This window comes from Neurospora tetrasperma, assembly GCF_000213175.1.
Source record: "Neurospora tetrasperma FGSC 2508 unplaced genomic scaffold NEUTE1scaffold_3, whole genome shotgun sequence".
NCBI lineage: Eukaryota > Fungi > Ascomycota > Sordariomycetes > Sordariales > Sordariaceae > Neurospora > Neurospora tetrasperma.
Genome location: NW_009799101.1, coordinates 4,459,513 through 4,479,450, shown reverse-complemented (window position 1 = coordinate 4,479,450; position 19,938 = coordinate 4,459,513). Strand labels below are relative to the sequence as shown.

At 52.5% G+C, this 19,938-nt stretch overlaps 5 protein-coding genes across 5 annotated transcripts; 1 reads left to right on the top strand and 4 right to left on the bottom strand.

Moving 5' to 3' along the window:
• Positions 1-1,964: 1,964 nt before the first annotated feature.
• Positions 1,965-2,469, bottom strand: NEUTE1DRAFT_138100 (uncharacterized protein; the record flags this gene model as incomplete). The annotated part of the gene is made up of 2 exons (XM_009853112.1): positions 1,965-2,124; positions 2,273-2,469. 2 exons carry the CDS (start codon positions 2,467-2,469, stop codon positions 1,965-1,967), a joined length of 357 nt encoding a protein of 118 aa, XP_009851414.1.
• A 784-nt stretch (positions 2,470-3,253) lies between these two features.
• On the bottom strand, positions 3,254-4,201 carry NEUTE1DRAFT_110486 (uncharacterized protein; the record flags this gene model as incomplete). Its single annotated transcript, XM_009853111.1, has 1 exon — positions 3,254-4,201. The coding sequence occupies one exon, from the start codon at positions 4,199-4,201 to the stop codon at positions 3,254-3,256; it is 948 nt and encodes a 315-aa protein (XP_009851413.1).
• A 4,813-nt stretch (positions 4,202-9,014) lies between these two features.
• On the bottom strand, positions 9,015-10,280 carry NEUTE1DRAFT_146759 (uncharacterized protein; the record flags this gene model as incomplete). Its single annotated transcript, XM_009853110.1, has 1 exon — positions 9,015-10,280. The coding sequence occupies one exon, from the start codon at positions 10,138-10,140 to the stop codon at positions 9,478-9,480; it is 663 nt and encodes a 220-aa protein (XP_009851412.1).
• A 3,129-nt stretch (positions 10,281-13,409) lies between these two features.
• On the bottom strand, positions 13,410-14,771 carry NEUTE1DRAFT_117153 (uncharacterized protein; the record flags this gene model as incomplete). The annotated part of the gene is made up of 1 exon (XM_009853109.1): positions 13,410-14,771. One exon carries the CDS (start codon positions 14,717-14,719, stop codon positions 13,643-13,645), a length of 1,077 nt encoding a protein of 358 aa, XP_009851411.1.
• Positions 14,772-17,950: 3,179 nt separating this feature from the next.
• On the top strand, positions 17,951-19,650 carry NEUTE1DRAFT_82823 (uncharacterized protein; the record flags this gene model as incomplete). Its single annotated transcript, XM_009853108.1, has 1 exon — positions 17,951-19,650. One exon carries the CDS (start codon positions 18,009-18,011, stop codon positions 19,515-19,517), a length of 1,509 nt encoding a protein of 502 aa, XP_009851410.1.
• Between the last annotated feature and the right edge of the window lie 288 nt (positions 19,651-19,938).

Below are 19,938 nucleotides of genomic sequence, written 5' to 3'. Positions count from 1 at the left end.
TAGCACAGATATACAACAAGGCCTGTTGATTTTAATAAGTCCTGTTGCGCTCCTTATATTTCCGCTGCGGTAGAGGTCGCAAACTTGCCGTAGGTCTCCGAACTTCGCAGTCTTCCAAAGCCAGCGATAACTGACCACCAGCTAGATCACCGAGGCTCGCTCCAGAGCAAACAATGAAATAGCAAAACCCTCCTTGCCTCCACAAAGCTTAATTTGTGTCGGGCAGCCTGTGTATTCATAAATGTCGGCATTATCGCTTCCTTGTGAAATAGAGTCTCTACCTAATCATTACGATCTGATGAACATTTGTTCGTTGGACAATCTGTCGGCCTCTGTCCATTGTCTTGTTGCAGTTGCTTGATTCGGCATTTTCTTGGATTCGATATGAACAGTCGATTGTGGCCCGCGGCGGTTGAGGTTTCCGTCCTACTGCAGGATGTTGTCTTCCTGGTGTGAGGAGATGCCCCGTGCTGTCTTCGTGGACCGCTTTGAGTCCCGCGGGAGTAAGTTGTCCTCCTGGTTCTTTACGCCGCTGAGTTGCCTGCCTCCTACAAAGATCATTGGCGCAAAGATTTGTCGCCGCAGATACAAGAAAACACTCGAATTCCCTTTTCTATGAGACCGTTGTGATGCTTGCTGTGGTGCGACGTTGATGGAAGGAGACTGAATGAGGTCCTTGAAGTCAACCGAACCCTTCACGAGAAGCTTCAAAGGCGCTATATGACTCTCGATTGGCGATCAGGAACGTGTCTGCGGCCACAGCATTCAGCGCTGCGTCTAACGCAGTTAGAAACCTCTCCTGAGCTTGTCCAAGCAGTAGGTTTAGTCTCCTCCGAAAGCCAGCCACCTCTCTCATAAGCCCTGCAGCGAGCACATGATTCTTCTCGGTGCGCGGCTTCCTGTATGTAGCAACGGCTATAATAGAATCCCCCGTTGTGCAGAATCTCGTTCATGCGGCGGCGCCGCATGAGACCTGGTCTGCTGTCCAGGCAGTCCAGGCAGGCATGTCTTAGCTTGGGGAAAATGTACGTGTCTTACTCCACATTTGCGACATCACGGGAGTGTCTCGAGATATTTAAGCCATCCAGCCGGCTGATGGTCGAAGGGATGGTCGGCAGCTTGATGATTGACATCCTGGTTGTGGACAGCGGGTTGATTCTGATTGATCGCGGGATTGTTGTCCATGGCTTGATGCTGGAAGGTGCTTCGGTCGTGGATGGGAGCAATCGGGAACCTCCGCTTGGTTGTGATAGATAAGTTGACGGTGTTCGAAGCGTTGATCTGGAGAGATGGCTGAACTGTTCTGGTAAGGGACACATGTTAGATACATCGTAACCTGTCATGACAGATGGAGTCGCTGGGTCAAGTTGGACGGAAAGCTCCCAATGTCACACCCCATCTGGTGGTGGTGGTGTAAGCGAGCGAACTGGTTTCAGCCCCTCAGCTCCCCCAAACTGGTGTTCTGCTAACTCACAGCTTATCCAATCTTGTCCGATGGTGGGATGGGCCTTTCAGCGGGAACAGGAGATGTAAGACGGCCGTAAGGCGTACTATCTCTCGGTGCCGTTGACGGTTGCTCTGAAAAAGAGTATGCCATGAGGCAGTCGACTAGGGTGCGCGGAATAAGTCGAGCTGAACTCCTTTCTTTTTTGCTGTGTTCAACCCTTTTTCTGGGCAATTCTGGAGCTCCGCCGGAATGTTGACGCACAAATCCGCTAGGAAGGCATGGACCGGCTCGCCAAGCAGACTTGAAAACGTAAATTACCAACAGCCCCTGTACATACTCAGGATTTTGGGTCTGCTTGGGAGTTCGTCCAGGCGGAAGGGACTAGTTGCCTGCTAGGCAGAGTATATTCGACCTGGCCTACGCATCCCCGGGAACATATCGGGCGTAGCATCATTGTTTTGATTATAATTTCCATAGAGTATATATGAGTTGCACACTCTCCATTGTATGTTGGGCCTTAGCTTTCCACCTGCGGAAGCAGGTTGTATTGCTGGCTCAGGAAATGCTCGTTCACGAATGGTATATCGTCGGGGTAAATCTCAACGTCGTCCTGCTGCTCAAGTACAGCATCGATGGCGAGGTTGTCGTCGTCAAGGGGGAGGCAAGAGGGAGGTCGTCTACGTGATGACAGTTTGGTTCGCGTTATTCAGGCGCGGCACGTGGATCGAAGTTGGGGCCGAAGTCGTAAAGAATTAGATCGGCTTCATCCTGCTGGTTACTGCTGGGTTAGTCTGGAACAAACTGCGCAAGGTTTATATCGTGAACTGTATCCTGGCCGTCCGGCTGAGCAGGAGATTGAGGCGGGATAAAGGTCTTGGCTTCTCCCAGCCGATCATCCAATAGGTGCTGATGGTTACCTTGATACTGGTGGGCAATGGCGCCCTGAGGCTGTTGGGAGTATTGAGGCGCATCAAGAGGGTTGTTGTTATCACCTGCCACAGGATTTTCCACTTGGTGCTCATGGTCGCTGTGGTGATGTTGGTGGGTGATATTGGACTGAAAGTGTTAAGGGGATCCAGGCGGAATGAAGTTGCTGTTTTCTCCCAGCGAATCTTCCACGTGGTGCTGATGATCTCGGATCATAAGCTACAGGGCCATATCGCTTAGGAAAGGCTCTCCCATCTCACAGATCACCGTACGAGTAGGAAAGTACCATAGATCACTGACAGGGGATCAAGGAAAGATCATTAGGAGCGAAAATAGGGAACCATACACAAACTATGTAGGTATTCTAAGGTAACGAGCGATGGGAACAGCTTTGTTCTCCAGCCGCAGTGTAGTAAAAGAGATCTCAAAGTCATACAATACTCCGTTCGAGTATACCCCAAAGCCAACCAACGCCTAACTGTAGGCTCCCCAGGTAGCAGCAACTGAACCACCGACGGCCGTATCTCTCTCACCAGGTACGATGGAACATGTACCATATTTCGAACCACAGCAAATCTTAGCCATTGATCGAGTTGAGGTACATCCAGCCCGGTAATTTTATCGTCTTCTCCCCCAATCCATACAGTCCGCAACTCCTGTGGTGGCGTCTCAAACTGTCATGTTGACTCCCTAGATGATACCGCTCTCGAAGAAACAAGCGGATCACCACTCAACTGTCCACCTATATAGGGGATGGTACTGCTGGTTCTGGTAATAGGGGTTGGATAAAATGTCGTCCGGGTCAGGTTGATTATTGTCGTTTGTCTCACTAGGCGCAATCGGTGGAGCGATGTTGTCCCCGTCCATCAAGAGATTGTCCTAATGCTGAGGGTTTTGGTCGGGGTGTTGAGACATAAGTTCAGGAACGGCGTCATCCGGAATATCGTCGTAGAAGAGGTTGGTCTGATGCAGCTGATCCTCGCTATGCACTTGAGAAGCAACTGGCTGAAGGTTCCACTTGGCTTGAGCGGCGTCGTAATTCTCATTCTGCATAGCATGGCCATCGTGATGCTGAAGGGCTGGGGCTTGAGAGGAATTGTCACCCTGTTGAATAGGATGGTTCTGCGCATCCTGCTGCAGCGGTGTCGACGGCAAGAAGTCGTCGATGTTGGATAAAGCTTGTAAAAAGGCCTGACCCAAGTTTCCCTGTTTTAGCCAAGCACTGGCGGCGGAAACAAAGGTATCCTTTGCCCAACCTCTGACATCCCGGTATAGCTCCACGACGCTAAGCATATTCGGTGTGGCGGCGTCTGCCTTTGCCGCATCGAGCTCAGCCATATCGTCCAAGATCTCTTGCGCGGTTTGAAGAATATCGTAGACGATGGGTATCATGGTGACGGCCTTCATAGCATGTTTGATGGCGACGAGAAGGCTGTCTGCGTCGCCAGCAGCCTCCACCGCGCTGTTCGCCATCTCCAGGTTTCTCATTACCGCTGCCAGCAAGACATTTAGCTTCCGTTGAAGCTTGTTCGCTGCTCTCGAGTTGGCGCATCGCGGGCACGAATGTCCAGGCTCGGGGGCCTCACGGATGTAGCAGCTGCTACAGTAAACGCCTCCCTCATGCACAATCCGATACATGGCCCTCCTGCGTAGGAGACCAGGCCTATTTCCCAGGCACTCGATGCATCTGGTAGCTCCGGGAAGATGTTGGTGGTTCTGATTACACTTCACACATAACGGCAGTGTTCCCACATATGTGATCCAGTCGTCGGGGAAGCTGTCATACACAACTTCTGCCGGCGGGTTGTTGTTCGCGTCGAAATCCATGGTGGAGGGGGTCGGCGAGAGATCCAGCGACGAGACCTCGACGGGAGACTTTTCAGTGGTTCTGTTGCGACAGTGACTACCCCGTGTCGGCTGTTTTGTCTTTCGCGGTTGTGGTGGAAGCCAACAAGAGTCAATTTGTGAAGGGAAGAAGTCGTGAAATCGCGAGCTTCGTCCGCTCGAAGTGAGTGTGCCAACGTGGGCAGTGCAGTAATGGAAACCGAATCACCACCAAGGACAGGGAAGTTTCTCTGGTGGGAGGAGAATCCACCACTGTCGGTATGTTGTGGTTTCGATGGATGGCTTGGGAAAGTGTGGACTGGTGAAGAGAGAAGGCAGCGGAATCATCCTGATGTGCAAACTGCAAAAGCTCTAGGGTGTGTCGGAAGTCAAGCAGCGGCTCCTGTTTGGGCAACTTTGAGTTGGCCTCGATGGGGACAGAGTTCGAGTTGCGAAACAGAAAAAGAAGAAATAAGATTTCCGTGGGGGAGCCGCTAGGTACAAGCGCTGCACAAGCGCCGCCCAGTCAAATGGGGGGCTGAAGTTGTGTCCCGCCGGTGCTTGGAAATCGGGTACCCGTCCAGACGAGAATGGGACCGTTGGCTCCCACAAGATGGACGTGTGAGCTGAGACGAGCCGCAGGACCTCTTCGCCCCAACCCACGACTACCCAGGGCCTGGCCAGTCGGGCCTTTTTATCTTGGTGACCTCTCGTCGTAGACTTTGCTAGTGGTATCAGCGCGCCCCGCGATCCAACCTGGGCTGGGTTTGCAGTCGATGGGACCTCCTCCCCGCCGTTCACGATAGGCGACTAACACTGTCTGCTGCTATAGTTTCTGGGCCCTCAGACAGTTAAGTAGTATCATTCTCGCTGATATATGCTGAAACATGGGCCGCAACCTGCACATAGTCGGTTAACCGGACCATTCGGCCTCCCCCGCTGTCCTCACTGACACTCTTGTCATGACACATAGGTCATCATGTCCATCAACTTGCCTGCGCAGAAATGAAGAAGACTTTCTTGATTGTGTTCTCCCAAGCTCGATGGTAGTTGCCGACAGATCCTTGGCGCCTTGCTGTCATTGCAGTGTTTTGCCGCACTTAGTGCAAGCTGGAACTGCCCCCAGGAGGCTATCTAGCGCGGCAGCAGCTGATTCTGATCAGGAACTGAAAGGACATGACAACCAAGCAGCTATATAGTACTTGGGAAACAGCATACTTTCCAACGGTGGAACGTAGATAAGCCGAGCATTGCAAAGGCAGAGCGAACAACAGCCAAGTAGAAGGACAAAATAGGAGGACTTGGGGAGTCAACGTACTTTACTTTCTCTGTACCAGTGTAGAGAAGACGGCCAGCATCCGAGGAAGTCGAAGAAAGCAATACTGGAATGATCAAGGCAGAAACAGCCGTACCGTTTCAGTAGGAAAGCAACCAACCCGAAGTTATTACCCATTTCAGCCTCGGGTATCTTGAGACAGACAAGGAATGCCCAACTCCCATACCAGACGTAGCTACCATCAACTGTGCTGGTGACTCGAGGAATCGGCCTGTCATTACAGCTATCATGCTATCCTACTACTCCGGCACAGATCTTGTGCGATGGTGGACAGTATGAGGCTTGTAACGCAGCGTCTCGAGTAAACTTAACTCCTGAACGTTGATCGCGAGAAAACCTGCTCCCAGCCACGTCCGTTAGCTACGGGCCGAAAGTGATCAAGACGGCGGTCCATCAGACCCCTTCCCATCACGTGGTTTTTCCTTGAACGCCCTTCCAAATATGTCGCTTGACCTTTGTCTGGATCCCTATATGCGATCTGACTGCTCCTCTTTGGTCCTGTTGGGAAGAGTGACTGCGATGAGCATCACCAAGTCTTGAGGTTGGAGAGGGAGAGAGGGTTTTGACGAGCTTCTGAACCACACGAATTGATGAGGTCTACCGGCCTATTCTTGCGATCGTCATAGTACAGGTTGTCACTGTCTCTATCGTGATCGGCTGCTTTTGCTAGGGCCACAGAACAGGGCGGCTTCGTAGCCAAAGGAAGACAAGAGTGAGTGAAGAACGAAGAGCCACGCAAGGACTTTATACGCGTAGGAGTCATGACAAGCGAAGCAATGGAGAAATGACGAGCGACGTACCATGAGCAATACATCATGTGATTGCTGCTTAGACGGACGCATGCGAATGAGGGTTGGAAACATCCAAGCAAGCAATGTCAATCAAGCGCAAGACACTGTAGGAGCGCACGGGTTGACAAAATAGACAAGCGAACTAGATTGATACAGGTAAGTAATCATGACAGGAAACAAATTGCCCCCACAAAGTAGCGAGACAGTCGCTGGCCATCCTTCGCGGCTTTAGGGCAATTCGAACGAGAGAAAGCCGACTGCGGCAGAAGAGCGTGGACTGTGTGACATGAGCTGACAACTCTAGGATAGAGACCATCAAGCACTGGACTCGACAACGGAGTTGCCAAGGGGAAATGGCAGGTCTGGGATGGGTGGTGAGGCACGCGTCGGTTATTGGGCATCTCGCTGGAGCCTCCCTCTGTGATAACCGAACTTTCATGTGGGGCTGCCCTCTTGACCACGATCGGGGATTGCGGACAGATTTATCGCGGTGAATTTGACGTTGGACTCGTGACAAGCCGGCATCGTGGGTGGTAAAATAGGAGCAAAGGGCTTTGTGACAACGGCGGACCGAAGAACACCTGGTGCGGGATCGGAGTCAGCAACGAGAGGATCAAAGAAGGGGGATACCGTCAAGCGGCGAGCAAACCTGATCCGATAGAGATATCTGTTTCGCAATGGTAATGTTGTATTCGTGGTTTACTCGGGTGATGGGAGTCCTGGCTTCGAAGGTATCCATGTACTCTGTTCGTCATCATGGCGGAGGGAGCGTCCTTGAGAGGAGAGGGCCGAAGGTATTCACGCCAAGGGCACAGCACAGCAGGGATTGGAGTAACGAGGTACACGATCACTACGAAAGGCAGAATAGTAATGGGTCATGGGTTTGAAAGTAGAGGAAACAAAGTAGAACGTGACCGCAGAATGAGGTGGTATGCAGTTCTGAAGGATTGGTCGTGTGCGAGTGTCCTCAGCGACCCCGTGAGGTGGAAGATCAAACAATGACCAGCACCCAACTGAATGAGTGATGGTCCCGGGCGAAGAACCCAAGAATCAAGGAAAACTTGGAGGGCTCGAGGAAGACGGGTCATCGGCCCATCACCACTGCAGCTACTGAAATGACAGGAGTCCTGATGCGTTCTCCACGAAGGAGGTGTGAGGCAGCAGCTTGCAGACGGGCTGGGCACTGCATCGCGGGATTCATTGTTACCCACATCGTAATATACCTGTAAGGCTTTGTGACTGTTACATAGGCAATATGCACCGTAAAATGGAGAATCCTACATGCTGCGGACAATGCCAACTCGGTTTAACAAAGCAATGGGAAATACAAAGCGTCAAGCCGCGGCTTGTCCGTAGACCTTTCTTTGTTAAAAGAATCCCATTGTCATTGATGCATTTTGCCGAGAACTTGTTCTGTACGGTGGCCACTACTAGGCCATTGTTACGGTACCTGCGTGGTAACGACACCGATCGGGGTCCGCCTCGATCTTACCCCTCATCTACCCGCAGGCACTCTGAACAAGATCACTTCCATTTTGCATTTTCATGACGGATTTCTAACGCAAATGGGACTCCCCACGCTTCTTGTCGCGCAAATTAGTACAAGGCGAGAAGAGCAGATGCTTCGGGTTGCCCCGTGCAACGTGCATCCCCGGGAAATACAACCGCGTCAACAACCCCCTTTGCCAACTGAGCCCCTCATCAAGCTAGTCGACCCGAACCACATGGGCGGCGTTCAAAGTCGACAGTGCCCGCCGTTCATCCATCCATATTCCTTCCAAGCTCGAACAACGCACTCGGCAGAACGCGCCCGCGAATCCAATGCCGCGAATACCACTGGAATCCGTCGCCGGTCGTGGTCATTGATGGATGGAGCCTCGTGTCACGTCCTCACCCTGACGTCATCGCCCTTGTCGCCGCTAATAGCCGGCCTACCTCTTACCGTTCGAGGCCTACACTACTCCGTGAGAGACACATCGAGTCGAGGAACCCGTCGGTCTGTCCCAGAAGCAGATTGGGCGACGATGGACGATAATGTTCGCGGCTGACTTCCTCCAAGTTGCCACTTCTCCAAAAGCCCTTGGCCTCCGTTGTCTAGGTGTCGCTGAGTAGCCCCTTTCCTTTTATAACTATCATGCTCCTGATGCGTCGTATTTTCGTTTCCCTTTTCTTGCTCTTTTTCCTCTGCGTAAATTCTTGTGGTCCTCTTACCTCTCCTATCTGCGTAATAACCATGAGTATCTCACACACTGCATGGGAATAGACACACTCTCGAATGAGGACCGAAATTGTTCTGTTCGTCTTGACCCTCCATGAACTGAGGATCGCTTTCCTTTACTTTACCATCAGCACTCTGCCACCCTGTCCTCCACTCCCTGCATAATGACTGTTAAACAGCGATGCTGATGCTTTGAAAGGGATAGAGGATTTGGCTCAGTTACTCCTCGCCATACCGGTTTCGAGATTCCTCGCGCCGCGAAGGATACCCGATGCCCTCGATGAAACGCTGCACTCTCAACTCTCGAACCAAACCTCGTAGAAAAACTCCAAAGAGCTCGACGCTCAAGAAAACAAGCCAGGGAGTCACTACTATATCTCGACATCACGGTCATGCGGAGTGATGAGGGCCGGGCCGAGGGCAAATAAAGCGATACGTAGGGAATGACGAAGACAGGCGAGATCAGGGAGAGAAACATGGGAGAGGTAATACAAGCACAAAGCGATCGAGATCTCGGATCCTTCGTATCCCATCGCGCAAAGCCCTCTCGATGCCCATCCGTGCTTCGAAAGCGTATCCTCGACAATCCCCATTGCGTCTCTCCGTTAGCCCATAACAGTTGATTCACGGCGCGATGGGACTTCAAGAACGGTTGCCGGAACGCCGACCCTGGAAAAGAAGATATTGTAGATTCGCGCGTCAAGAGAACTGATTCGCGACGAGAGACGGGGAAAAGAAAAGAGACACAAGCACCCAACACATTGACACGCTCCATCTCCGCCCGCACAGTCGCACCAACCCCCAAGCCTTCTCGATCACCGTTTCACAAAGCGCTTCCCAGCGAGCCCGACGCCTCTTGCCCTCCTCTATACGATCCTCCCCGATACCATCCTCCTCGACACGAATCCCGCATAGCCATCGAGGCCACGACCGATCATATCCCATTATAGATCCTCGCCGCCATCGCCGCCAGCTTCCTATTGAACCCATCATCCATCGGCATGTGATGTCCGCCCTCGATCCTGAACACCTTCCTTGCCGACGGCTCAAAGAACTCGATCATCGACTCGCTCTCGTAATTGTACGGATCGCCGCTCGCCAGCACATGGATACTTTCGGTCTGCACCTTGCCCAGCTCCAAGCACGCCTTCGCATACGGGCTTCTTCGATCCTGTGGGTCCTTGATCCCTTGAAACGGACAAGTTGGACACACCGTGATGACAAAATCAACCGCTCTCTCTCCGCCCCTCTCCCGCTCGAGGTGTCGCAAGAGATGCAATGCCGCTTTGGCACCCTGCGAAAAGGCGACGACACCATCGAACGGACCTTCGCTGTGGAACACTTGGAGCATATCTTCAAGAGCTGGGAACGTGTCGAGCTCCTCGAGATCGGGCGGTTGGTCGTGCATCCACTTCAGAAAGGGCTCCATGCCGGCGAAGAAGGGGAGGACTCCAGGCCCGGCAGGACACTCGATGGGAGCCGAGACATAATGGAGGTCGAAGAATTGGGAGAGGGCAGCGTCGAGCTTGCGGGCTTGGATGCGGAAGATGTCCGGCGTGGTGCCGCCACCGTGTATCATAAGGATTTTGGGTCGCATGGTTACCACTCGCAGCTTTTGGGCTGCCGTTCGAAGAGACGGGCCGTGTGCGCTTGCTCGTCGCGAGCCAATTTCACACGGTGTTCGATCGTGCGTCAAGGTATATCTGGATCTGGTGTCGCGAGAGCTAGAAGTGCCATGAGAGACTAACGAGAGCGAGGTCTAGGAAGGCAACAGGGAGAGAAAACGGCCGGTTGTTCTACGGGGACTTTCCAGCATATCAAGCCCAAATCTCGCCGATGTCTGATGTCCGGCAGCCATGCGTCCGAAGTTGTAGTACAACGTAGGAGGTACAAAGGCCCTTGCAGCTTATATCTCCCAAAGCGGCATGAAGTCTCATGGTTACACTCGCGAATCCGGCAGCTTGGCACGTCGGTATGTCAGATGTTCACCTGTACGACGATAACACAAGAACCGCCTCATCAAGGATGAACTCGACCGTTGTGTGGAAGCGATAACATACAGCAGTTCAACCAAGCGGCTGGACCATGCCCGTAGCGGTGTCGTGGTTTTCCCCAGCCTCCCGAGCGCTGACGCCAGTCTCCTTTCTCAACACCACGCGACTCCAAGTCCAGCGCAATCTACGTACACCCTCTCAAGTCCTTTCATACGATTATCGGTCCTTCTTCCACCCTGTCCTCTTGCTTCTATAACGATCAACCCCCGCACTGACGACTTTTCGAACAAGCGTTCTTCTCCCGACCAAGAGTACGGCTGGCGACACCCATACCATTTCTACACTCAACCATGCGAGATGCCGGAGGTTGACTGGCAACGGTAGAATTGACAAGTCCCATGGCAGACAAGACAGGCTACCGCGGGCAGATATCATCTTGCCGATGGGGAGTGACTTCGGCAAGCGCTCACAAATAGAAGGGCGTTACCGACGCCATTCAGCTGTCAACGACTGCCGCATCCCCAACTTCACGCCGCGAAGAGAGCAAGGAACCAAATGCTTGATTTTCCCGTGCCTTCGGGAAAACTAGGCTCCCTGAAACTGGGAATTATATACCTTCGATACCCGTGTGGGAACCACTGAAGTGATGAGGGCTTTGGATTGACGAGAGTGGCTAACAACAGAGAGAGGAGATGTCGTGTGGAGTGATCTCGAGGCCTATTACGCTGCTTGCATAAGCCAATGCTAACGAGGAATTCTAAGACAGATATCAATGAGGAGCTTCGAGTTGCCACGCTCAACGAGACGCACGAGCAAATATCCACGGGCACGCGACTGCAAATGCACCATTCGTTAGCGAACCCTCCCCGGCCGAACCGCCCCGATCAAACTGTCCACGAAAGGACTATTCCCGAACAAACCATTCTCGAGCGAGCCGTCACTGAGAAGTCCATTCATGAATAAAGCATCCCGAGTGAGCGAGCGACCGACATATGAGCTGCTGACGAACGAACCGCCTACGAACTTACCGCGCGTATAAGAGTTGTCTAGAAGCAAATTATCCCCGAACGAACACTCCTGTCGACCCACGGTTGTTGCTTGTATGGCATCTCTGTCCCTACACCCAGGAGCACGCGCGATCTATCTACTACCACGATGAGAGATGTCCTCCGAAGGTCAGACCGAACAACGTCTGCATTCATGGGAGAATCAAGCGTGTACGACACGGCGCCGAGAGCCACGGGACTGAACACCACTGTTCGACGGCAACGAACAATAAGAGAAGATCGGGGGATAGAAACAATAAGCGGGGGAAGGCGTCAACTCCCAATCAAGCACACACGAGCGAAAGGCGTATGAACCATGTGATCGACACTCCCTCAAGTCTCATCATTCGAAGCCACTACTGCTTGAAATAGTCAGTCGAAGTTAGTCCGCATCTTTACGTATGGTACAGCCAACGGACAAGTTTACCTCTGCTGCGGCTCAACGTTATCCCCTTGCTCAGAGAAGTATCTCATTGCCGCGGCACTCTCTTAACTTTCTGTCTTTGCGGCCGCTTCTTTTCCCTTGTCACGCGAGTAATCACGCAAAGGGCTCAACTACCTATCACCCGGTATTCGAACAGCAACGCATGAACGTATTACTATCGGCGATTGGAAAAGGGGAAACCGTCCTGGTTACCTCAACTTCACAGCGCGCTTTTCAGCACTCGAAAAGGGTAAAGCAGTCGTCACCAGGACTATATCAAGAATTCAAGCTTTGAACGAGGGCTTTGGGGTCATCTTGCTTAGCTGAGCTCGAACGAGAGCCTGGACAGCAACCTAGTAGAAAAGACAATAACGTGAGCCGCGCCTGTATCCTCGTGGCAGCGGTTAAGAGTAGTGACTCCCATAGTGTTGCTTCCTGTGAAAGTTTGAATTAAGAGCTGCCAGTCCAGCGCTAGTGGTGCGTGAAACAGGCACTTGAGTGACTACATCTTTGGAGAAATGCTATCTGCAAGTAACTGCGCGGAACGGCTCTTCCAGCTTCACACACCAAGTCAGCGAAGTCGATAAAGATGATTGAAAAAAAAAGGATGCTCCGCCCCAAGAAAAGAAAAAAAAATGACAAAAGAAAATGATCCGACCCAGGCTCGATCTGGGGACCTTCAGTGTGTTAGACTGACGTGATAACCAACTACACCATCGGACCGTATTATTTGATATTGTGTGCATCACCCAAAACTCCTCATAAGCCTCGAATTATATCGATATTCAATGGCGCCCGTTTTACTTCAGCTTCGACAACTTGACAAGTCGACATTTGCGCCGCACAAGTCCAAGGACAAAATAGTAAGCGAAAGGCGGTATCTCCAGGTATTGGCAGGAGATAGGGGTAGGTAATTAGACTGATGAACGTTGCGAAGAAGTTGCGCACACTAATGGTGTTGGCGTGTGTCTCTTAGGCTGGTGAGTGGTTGCTCCAATCGATCGCACCTAGTCCGTCCGTCCGTCCGTCCGTCCGGCTGCCATAGGTAGGCGTGCGCATATGCTTGCCAACTCCCAACTCCCCAGACTGGGAAACGGAAGATAGTTTAGTTCCTTTGAGACAAGGCGCAGCTCAAACTACAGTTAATTCGAGTCGTTAATATATATCCCTTTCCTTGGGATTGTGTGACACAGTGATCATCCTCACATACTCAAGACAGACAGGAAATCTCCGAGGTACGATATCTGTGCCAGCGAATCAGGAGAGGAAAAAAGGCATTCGCATGCAGAGTGTCGAAGATGTCGGACCGTAGTCGGTTCCAAGATACCTTAACTTGAGTTGACTGCAGGGAAAGAGCAACACAGCAGTCACGCGAGGGAGCAACAGAAGGAAGGAGTGAAAGAAGGGAAAGAGTGTGTGAATATATGTAGGTACTTTCTCCATCTGCAATTACTCGCATCCTCTCATTCGTGTGCCTTTTTACCTACCTTACACTACTCATCAATTGTACAATGGACGACAACCCAAGCAACAAAAGTATTTACCAGAAACCAAAAGCCTATGACGAAGCAAACCCAAAACTCCATGTCATGTATGCGACAACCATAGATATGTTTCCCCCATCCCATCCGTCACTCACAACCCACCAAACGGTTCATCATTCTGCAGCATCGGCTGTCCAAACACCGGCTGCTGCTCCACCACCTTCTTTTGCTCCCCCTCTCCATTTGCGCCCATGTCCTGCCCCTGCCCCGGCACCGGCCTTCCCCCAAACATAATCAACTCCTCTCCCTCCTTCTTCTCCTCCGCCCCGGCCTGCTCCGGATGCAGCGGCTTCAGCGCCTGATCCTCGACCCTCATCCGTTCCTTCATCTCCCTCTCCAACTCCTCTCTCCTCCTCTGCTCCTCCTCCGCCTTGCGCACCGCCTCGCCAAACTGTTCCAGCCGGATCGCCTGCTCCTGTTCCTTCAGCTGCTGCTCCCGCAATTTCTCCAGCTCCATCCTCCTCTCCTCCTTCAACTTGTTTTGCTCTTCAATCGAAAGCGACTTGTACGCCTCCACGTCGCGATCCCATTTCTGCACGCAGGCCAAATCCCAATTACATCTCTCGACCTCGCCGTACACGGGGTGTGCGTAGCGCGGGTGTTTGGAAGGCCAATTCGATGCGTGGTAATGGTGTTTGACCAACGCCCCGCGGGCATTGTGGTTACCTGAGTCCGAGTGGCCTTGGCCAGCGGCAAAGGCTTCGACGTCTAGTACCAGCACGCGGGAAACGACCTTGGATTCGTCCATGGCGTGGAAGTTGTCCCAGGTGATTTCCTTTGGGCTATGAGAGATGCGATTCATCTCCTTCAGCAAAGCAATGGTGAACGCCGAGGGTCCCGTGCCGGAAATGACTTCGTCAAAGTCGAGGTGCAATTCCGAGAGGTGAACCTGTTGTTGTGCGGCAAGCGAGATAAGCCAGGTCATGATGTTTTCGACGAGGTTGAGCATGACGGGTAACCGAGGCTTGCACATGAAGGTCCATTGGCAGAAGGACATGCATTTGGACCCTAAAATCGGGTGGTCGCGGAATTCGGGCTGGTCGATCTCGATGCCGACCACCATGTCGATTTCAGAAAGCGAGTCCCAGTAACGTTCGGGCACGAACCGCTTGATGGGCCGCAGAGCCTCGACGTCGATGTCGGCGTAGACGCCACCTTCGGCGTACATGATGAGGTACCGGAGCAAGTCGGCTTTGATGATGGAGATGTTGACGGCCCGATAAAAGTCGATAATGTCCGGGCGGTTGATACCGTGGGGACCATACTGCTCTTCCACGTAGACCATGTCGTTGTTATCCGTCAAGACCTCGTAGCGGTAGCTCGGGTTCTTGGTGGTCCACGTCTTGGCCGTGTTAAGGTCGCGGGTGGCCATGTTGTAGGGGTCGACCTTCCAGGATTGCCAGATCTTCTTGGGAAAGCCATGGTCAGCAGGATGTTGTTGTTGATGGCCGTTGAGTATGCTGCTGGTCGAGGGAGGCAATGTCACGACGTGGGCGTTGAGCATGAGGAAAAGGAGGACGGCGACGACGGCGTACAGAGGGAGGGCCCGCCGAAGCTGCGTGGGGATCCGGTTCCTGAAGGCCCCCGTCCCCGTCTCGGACATCTGCCTCCACTTGATAGGTATATTGCCCAGAGTGGGCGACAAGGGCGACAGGGGAGATAACGGTGGAGAGCTCATGATCATCCGACTATAACAATAATCTATGTCTGGGGGCTATGACCTGTCGTGTATGTGCAATGCCCCGTATCCGTGGGATGAAACAAGTTTGGGACACGGGGTGGAGGGAACAGGAAGAAACAAGGGAGAAGAAAGAACACAAAACCAAAGCAAGTCACACGAAGGGGTGGGGGGATGGGGGAAGGACTGGGTATATCAAGGAAACATAATGTATAGGGTGCCCAGGTCCGTTCCAAGGTGTCAGGGGGAGGAGAAGATGGGCGAAGATGGCGAGTAACCAGTAAGCTTCCGTAGAAGCGTGCTGAGTAAACACAGGATTGTCCCTACAGGTATGTAGTAGGTAGGTAAATACAAGGAATCCGGGCAGCCAGGGGGACTGATCTTGGTCGCATCTAGTTGGGGGTCCCCGATGCACAGACCATTCTGGAGTCGCAACCAACTGTCTGTGATGGCAAGCTGACTATACAGAGCAAACAGTACACATGGCCATTGGTGAGGTGGTTAGTACAGTGCCCTGTCTGTTCATTCCCCAACTCCGCTCTACAGAGCTTAACACCTAAGAAAACCCTAAGAATCTGTACACAGAAACCGACATACCAACTACCAAGGACTCTTGCACGGATGTCTCCCCCCAACATGTCCCCAAGAAATTTGATGGAGACAATACCTTGGCAGATCCTTGCTGAAGGAGGAAGTGACTGGAGCTTCGGTCGGGGATTACCACTGCACCATTTACAATGGAGCTTCAGCCGGGGGATGGATGGATGGATGGTCGGAGCTTTCCGTTTGCTGAGTGGAAATGGATACATAACCCGACCAACCTCTTTGCAAGTTCCACAGGGGCAGTCCACGCACGCATGGGGGGGTGACGGAAGCGAAAACAAGCTTTTTTTTTTTTTTTTTTTGCGGGAAGAATCGATGGAGTGCGGGGGCCATCAAGACAAGCAAAGCAGTGTTGGGTGATCTTGAGAGGCAACGGGGATGGTATTGGACATACACAGCTTGTACTTGACTTCAGTTGCAAACTCGGGCCTCCGAAGTATCAGAGGGATGAGTATAACGAAGTCAACAGTCAACTTAGTGACCCAGTCTGATGACATGACCGGTCGGCTGTGGAAACCCCTCTACAAATGTGCCGTTGGTCGGAGGTTGCTTCTAAATTCAGGAACGACTTGGCGATCGTCAGAGTGGCTGATGGAGTCCAATATCCTCGTGGTCCCTAGAGGTAGTTCCCCCCAAAGAGAGACGATCCTCTGCAGAAAGCGGTAGGTAGGCACGTACATGTAAGTTGGGTGTCGTAGATAGGTAAGCCAGTGAGCGTGAACACGAAAGAAAGATTGGAGCCGCAGGTAGGCGTGAGTGTTACCCTGTAAAGTGAAGGCTACTGATTGGGTATTTGTGACGAGGGAGGGTAACATCAGGGTAACATTGCCAGGGCTTCTTTCGCTTTCCCTTCCTTCTCTGCCACCCTCCCTCGGCCGACGCCAGATGCTAGTTTTCAACGAAGACGTGGAAAGATGAAGCTGCCATTTTGCTTTCGGTTTTCCTTTTCCCTTTCTAGCCCCAGGTTAGAACTGGAGTGTGGTTTTGCCAGCCCGGAGCAAATCATGGTTCTCCGTATGCTTATGACAGGGGTTTACCCTACAGATATTCTTCAAAGTGGAACCCGAGACGGGCTGCTTACCTAGGCGGCGCTTGAGCGCATCATGTGAAAGTGATGCCATGTACATGTACATACCGTGGAAAGCACTCAATTGACTCGGACAGAGGCATGATGTTGGAATGATCGGGGTTCAATCCTATCCTTCCCTTTGACCCCGAATTCCGAACCTTCACTTGTCCGGCAAAGTGTATCGGAAGTTGAAGACAACTGAAGATGTGGATTTGGCCACGGGGAGAAACTGTCCTTAGAAAGTCAAGAGACTGTCAAATGTCTGTTCGCAGCTCTGGACTTTGGCTGGACTTTTTGTCATGGAGTGTTCGTGCCTTTCTTGTCGGCCTGTCTTGTCCTCATTTCTCCCCCGCAAACAACCCTGACGGTCCCCTGATCTGATCCATCCATCCCCGGCCCCGGCCCATCTCCGTTCTCCATCTTCACAAGCGAGGACCTCCCCGTTGCTCTCTCCACTTCCTTCCGCACTTCCCCCGCATATCGTATCTGACGTACACTGATCAATTCCCTCTTGAGCGGGTGTTGATCAATTGCCAACCTCGGAAGAATTGGCCTTTGGAGATGGCGAACGCACATTACCGAAGTCTTGCTTTACCTTTCCAATAATCGAGGTGCCAGATGTTGAAAAGAAGATTTTGCCGACGGGAATTTGTGTCTGTCAACATCCGTCAATCACCGTCCAACCAACTGGGAAGCAAGCCACACACCCGCCACAACAACTCTGTCCTCAGCCCGCCAAGCAACTCTCCAGCCACACAGCAACCGCATTCGGACATTGCACCAAATTCCATTCGCCGGCTTCCATTTGTTTAGCGGCCACTATCCCCCATTAACCCCCACCCTTTAGTGGATCAACAATCGCGACAGGTGCTTTATCTCCCTGTAACGACACGCTTTCAGTGGACTTGGCAGGGGTCATCACCTAACACACTGACACCAATAACATCTTGAGGATTGTTGCCCGAGTCTCGGTTGCGCATCCGATAACATCCAATCCCCCCCTCCAAGCCACCCGCCAAACAGACCAACCACAACCTCAGCTCGAGGTTGGTAGGTACGCGGCTTGGTTTCAAATCCAGAGTCGCGTCTTGTTTCCCCTCCGTGTCCATGCCTGGCGATCTCGACCACGACCTCGACCCCGAAAAGTGGCATGACAACCGAAACTCGTGTCGCTTCCCTCTTCTCCGGAAGCCCATCATCGCCATCATGACCGCCCTGACCATGCCTTCCTCGACGGCCTCGGGCCTCGTCAATCGCCTTACAAACATGTTTGCCCTGCCCAGCTTCGATGCGCCCGAAAAGCTGCGACCAACGGCCTACCTCGACGGCCTGCGCGGCTTCGCTGCCTTCCTCGTCTACTGGCACCACCACGAACTCTGGTCGCACGGCCTGGTGCGCGACGCCATCTTCGAACAAGGCTACGGTTTCGACGACCAACACTACTTCAGCGCCCTGCCCTTTGTCCGCAACTTCTTTGGCGGCGGCCACTATGCCGTCGCAACCTTCTTCGTCATCTCGGGCTACGTCCTCTCCGTCAAGCCCATGCGCCTGATCCACGCCGGCGAACAAGAAAAGTTGGCCGATAACCTGGCGTCGGCACTGTTCCGACGATGGCTGCGCCTCTTCATGCCCCTGATTGCCACCACGTTCCTGTTCATGACCTCGTGGCATGCGTTTGGCATCTGGGTCGACTCGGCCAAACCGCAGTCCAACTACCACGACGAGTTCTGGTGGTGGTACGCAGAGGTCAAGAATTTCAGCTTCATCTACCACCTCGGCGGCGAGCCCTGGCTGAGCTACAACTTTCATCTGTGGTCCATTCCTGTGGAATTCAGGGGGTCCATGGTCATCTACACCAGTCTTCTCGCCTTTTCGCGATGCACAAGAAAGGCTAGGCTGTGGTGTCAGGTCGCCTTGATCTTCTACTTTGTCTACATTGTCGACGGAACCCATTACGCCCTCTTTAGCGCCGGCATGCTTCTCAACGATCTGGACTTGTTGGCTATGAAGGATGACCTGCCTAGCTTCCTTACTCAGCTCGAGCCATTCAGCAAGCACCTCTTCTACTCCCTTTTTGTAGTCAGCTTCTACCTCGGAGGCGTGCCCGTTCACACCAAGGACATCAACGACCTGGCCAAGACTCCTGGGTGGTATTACCTGTCATTCCTCAAGCCGCAGGCTGTCTACGATTACAAGTGGTTCTACCTGTTCTGGGCTGGTGTCTTCTTGGTGGTCTCAGTTCCACGCATCCCCTGGCTCAAGCGATTCTTTGAGACGCGCTTCTGCCAGTACTTGGGTCGCATCTCTTTTGCGCTTTACCTGGTCCATGGTCCTATTCTTTGGACGATTGGCGACAGAATCTACACGGCTGTTGGGTGGGCCAGGGAGCCTCAGATTACCATGCTGGCCAACTGGGTCAACAAGTTCCCCTTGCCCATGGCTGGACCCTTTGGCCTTGAGATGGCCTTCTTGCTGCCGCATATCATTCTCTTGCCTTTGACTTTGTACGTCGCCGAGATCTCGACAAGGCTCTTTGACGAGCCTAGTGTTACCTTTCCCAATTGGCTCTACAAGCAGGTGTTGGGAAGTGGGCAGCAGCCTACAAGATTACCTTGAAACACGATAAAGTCATGTATGTGACGAATACGATATAATCAGGGCATGAGAGGAGCTTGCTTGGAATTTGATACCAGTTGCGCACACATCTATATCTAGACAGCAATCAGATATTATTGGATTGGATATTGACATGATCTTAATTCCTATTTCGATTTCTACTTGACCTCGCTGTACAAACCAAAACAAAGACAAGACCGACCAGTGCCTGATCCCGTACCGTCTCATCAAAATCCAAATCCATCCAGTTGCTCCGTCCGTGGTTCCGTTGGATTCCCCTCATCACATGTGTCCAACATAAATGCGACCATAGCGTCGCACCCCCAACCCCCAACCCCCACGACCCCCTGTTGACCAAGATCATCGCTCTGAAGAATCCCACGAATCCACACCACACTCACTCCCAGTGACGTCGATCGCA